The sequence below is a fragment of the Macadamia integrifolia genome, unplaced genomic scaffold (genome assembly GCF_013358625.1).
Source record: "Macadamia integrifolia cultivar HAES 741 unplaced genomic scaffold, SCU_Mint_v3 scaffold94, whole genome shotgun sequence".
Lineage (NCBI taxonomy): Eukaryota > Viridiplantae > Streptophyta > Magnoliopsida > Proteales > Proteaceae > Macadamia > Macadamia integrifolia.
Genome location: NW_024870588.1, coordinates 5,993 through 8,410, shown reverse-complemented (window position 1 = coordinate 8,410; position 2,418 = coordinate 5,993). Strand labels below are relative to the sequence as shown.

Here is a 2,418-nt window from a genome sequence, read left to right as displayed (position 1 = left end):
AAAAAAAAAAAAGCCCCAAAAGCTGAGTTTGGGGAAATGGGCGCACAAGAGGCTAAGTTAAAGAATAGATGCACAAATGTTGTTACAGAATTGTAGAAAAGTAAAAAAAAAAAAAAAAAAAAAAAAAAAAAGCTACTCATTTTGCTTGAATATGACGAGGAAGAACTTACATATTCTCCACAACGTGACATTTTGAGAGGACACACACATACACGTGACCTTGTCCTTGGAAAAGTGCTAGCACTAGGACTTCTTGTTCATTGCATAAGTCAAAAGATGATTTGATGAGTATTTTGGCGTATAGTTGGATTGCATGTTTTATACATTCCCATTTAGTTGCTCAATCACATTGGTTGAATTGCCACAGGATTTGTATTTCTTAAAATACCTGGCATTGTAATTTAAATTTGTAACTAAGAAATTGCTAGGATATACTTGATTTAGCATGTGGCAGAGTGACCTTGCTGAAATTTATTACATGAGGAAAGGGTGGCTGACATGTTCAACACATGGATCAATATGGATGACTTCACTTTTTTTTTCCCCTAATGATGGTGTCCATAACCTTTGGCCCGTCTAATCCCCTGGATGCATGTGTACGCCCCCACACATGCGAATCAGGTCAGCGCCAGCTCCTATGAGAACCATAGAAGCTTACCATACACTCCCCAGCCCCAAGGGTGGGGGGGGGGGTAAGGGGAGTCAGACTTAGGACGCGTGTTGATATAGGCACGCTCCCTTGCCAAATGATCTACACCCTTGGGGTTATGGATGACTTCTCTCAATTGAGCCTGCCAACAACTTAGTAACAGCTAACTAAAAAGTATGTGGAAAAAAATGCTCCCTGGTTGTGCACGTGGGGGCCAATGAGGGGGCGCACATGGGCATCAACATGGGGTCATTTTATTGTATTTCACAGGGGTGGGGGTGTCATTTTCCCTTCCTTAGTCTGGGCGCAGGGGTCACACGACCATGGAGCGTTCTTTTCCCCTAGTATTATGACATTTGACAAGGAATCAAGTTTTCATGATTCGTGGCTTAAAACGTTGTTTAAAATTTATGAAACTTGTATATAATTTTATTACCTTTACCTGATGGGATTCTAATACTTGAAGCACTGAAGAAGGATGAGCCCGTTGATTTCTAGCTTCATGATTGATATATTTGTTTTGGTGGGTTGTTTGAGAAATTTTTTAAGTTAAACAAACAAATAATATACTGCTTTTATTTATTTTTCTTTGTTTTCCCTTCTGATGTAATATTATTTCTATTATATTTCTACATGGTGTGCTCAGATCTGGCATGCCATAACTTGCATGTGGCAGTTTGATTGGTGCCAAAATTCAGTGGACCTGCTGTTTATGCCTCATGTACTCACGGTTTTAATCTCATACGTGGCTTCTCTTCGTTGGTTGTAATGCTTTTGAAATCATTTAAAAAGGGTCCTTTTCTTTTAAGTTGAGCTTGGTGATTTTCAGATAAATGAACTGGTATTCTCTTATGATTCCAGGAAAGTGAAAGTGAAGAAGATGGTCTGGATGAAGGAGATGATGATGTTGAGGAAGAGCATGAACATGAATCTGAGGTTCAGGTGCCACCAGAGCCAGTGGTGAAGAAGCCAACTCAGGCTTCTTTGCCACCAAAGGATACAGAAAGGCAGCTGTCGAAGAAGGAACTCAAGAAAAAGGAGCTCGCAGAACTTGAAGCTGTTTTGGCCGAGCTTGGAATGAGCAATAAAGAGACCACTGGCGCAGATGAATCACATGGTAATTTCTGATCTGTAACCTGTGTGTGCATCAAGTAAATAACCAACTTGAACTCTTTGGAAGATGGGTAACTGTTTTGGTATTTGTGTTGCCAATATTAGTATATGTAGGACATTATTCATCATCATTGTATCCAACTCTGATGCATGCAGACAGACATTACAAGTGAATAAGTGTGAATTCTGGTGCATGTCTAGGTATAAGGTCACTTTACTCGAGTTTCCGCCTAACAGTAAAGATATTGTGTTATGCACATGCAGGTTCTGCACAAGAGAAGAAAATTGAGGAACTCAATGGAGACGTGGAGAAGAAGGAGAGTGCTCCTTCCGAGAGCAAGAATGCGAAGAAGAAGAAAAAGAAAGATAAGTCTTCCAAGGAGGTTAAAGAACAACAGGACCAGCCTAATGGTTCAGAGGTCAACGATGGAGTGGATGAAACTGCTGGGACCGAAAATGCAGAAGAGGATGCATCAGCCATTGATGTAAAAGAGCGTCTAAAGAAGATGGCTTCTATGAAGAAGAAAAAATCAAATAAAGAGATGGATGCTGCAGCCAAAGCTGCCGCTCTTGAGGCTTCTGCAAGGAGGGCAAAGCTTGCTGCAGCAAAGAAGAAAGAAAAGAATCACTATAACCAACAGCCAGTGCGGTAAACC

General features: G+C 40.7%; 1 protein-coding gene across 2 annotated transcripts in view; it reads left to right on the top strand.

The window, feature by feature from the left end:
* Positions 1-2,415, top strand: part of LOC122070527 (enolase-phosphatase E1-like) — a 5,901-nt gene extending 3,486 nt beyond the window's left edge. For both annotated transcript variants that reach the window (XM_042634703.1, XM_042634702.1), the window contains 2 exons: positions 1,511-1,766; positions 2,027-2,415. In XM_042634703.1, the coding sequence (XP_042490637.1) occupies positions 1,511-1,766; positions 2,027-2,415 (645 nt within the window). The remainder of the gene's footprint in view (positions 1-1,510; positions 1,767-2,026) is intronic.
* The last annotated feature ends 3 nt before the right edge of the window (positions 2,416-2,418 follow it).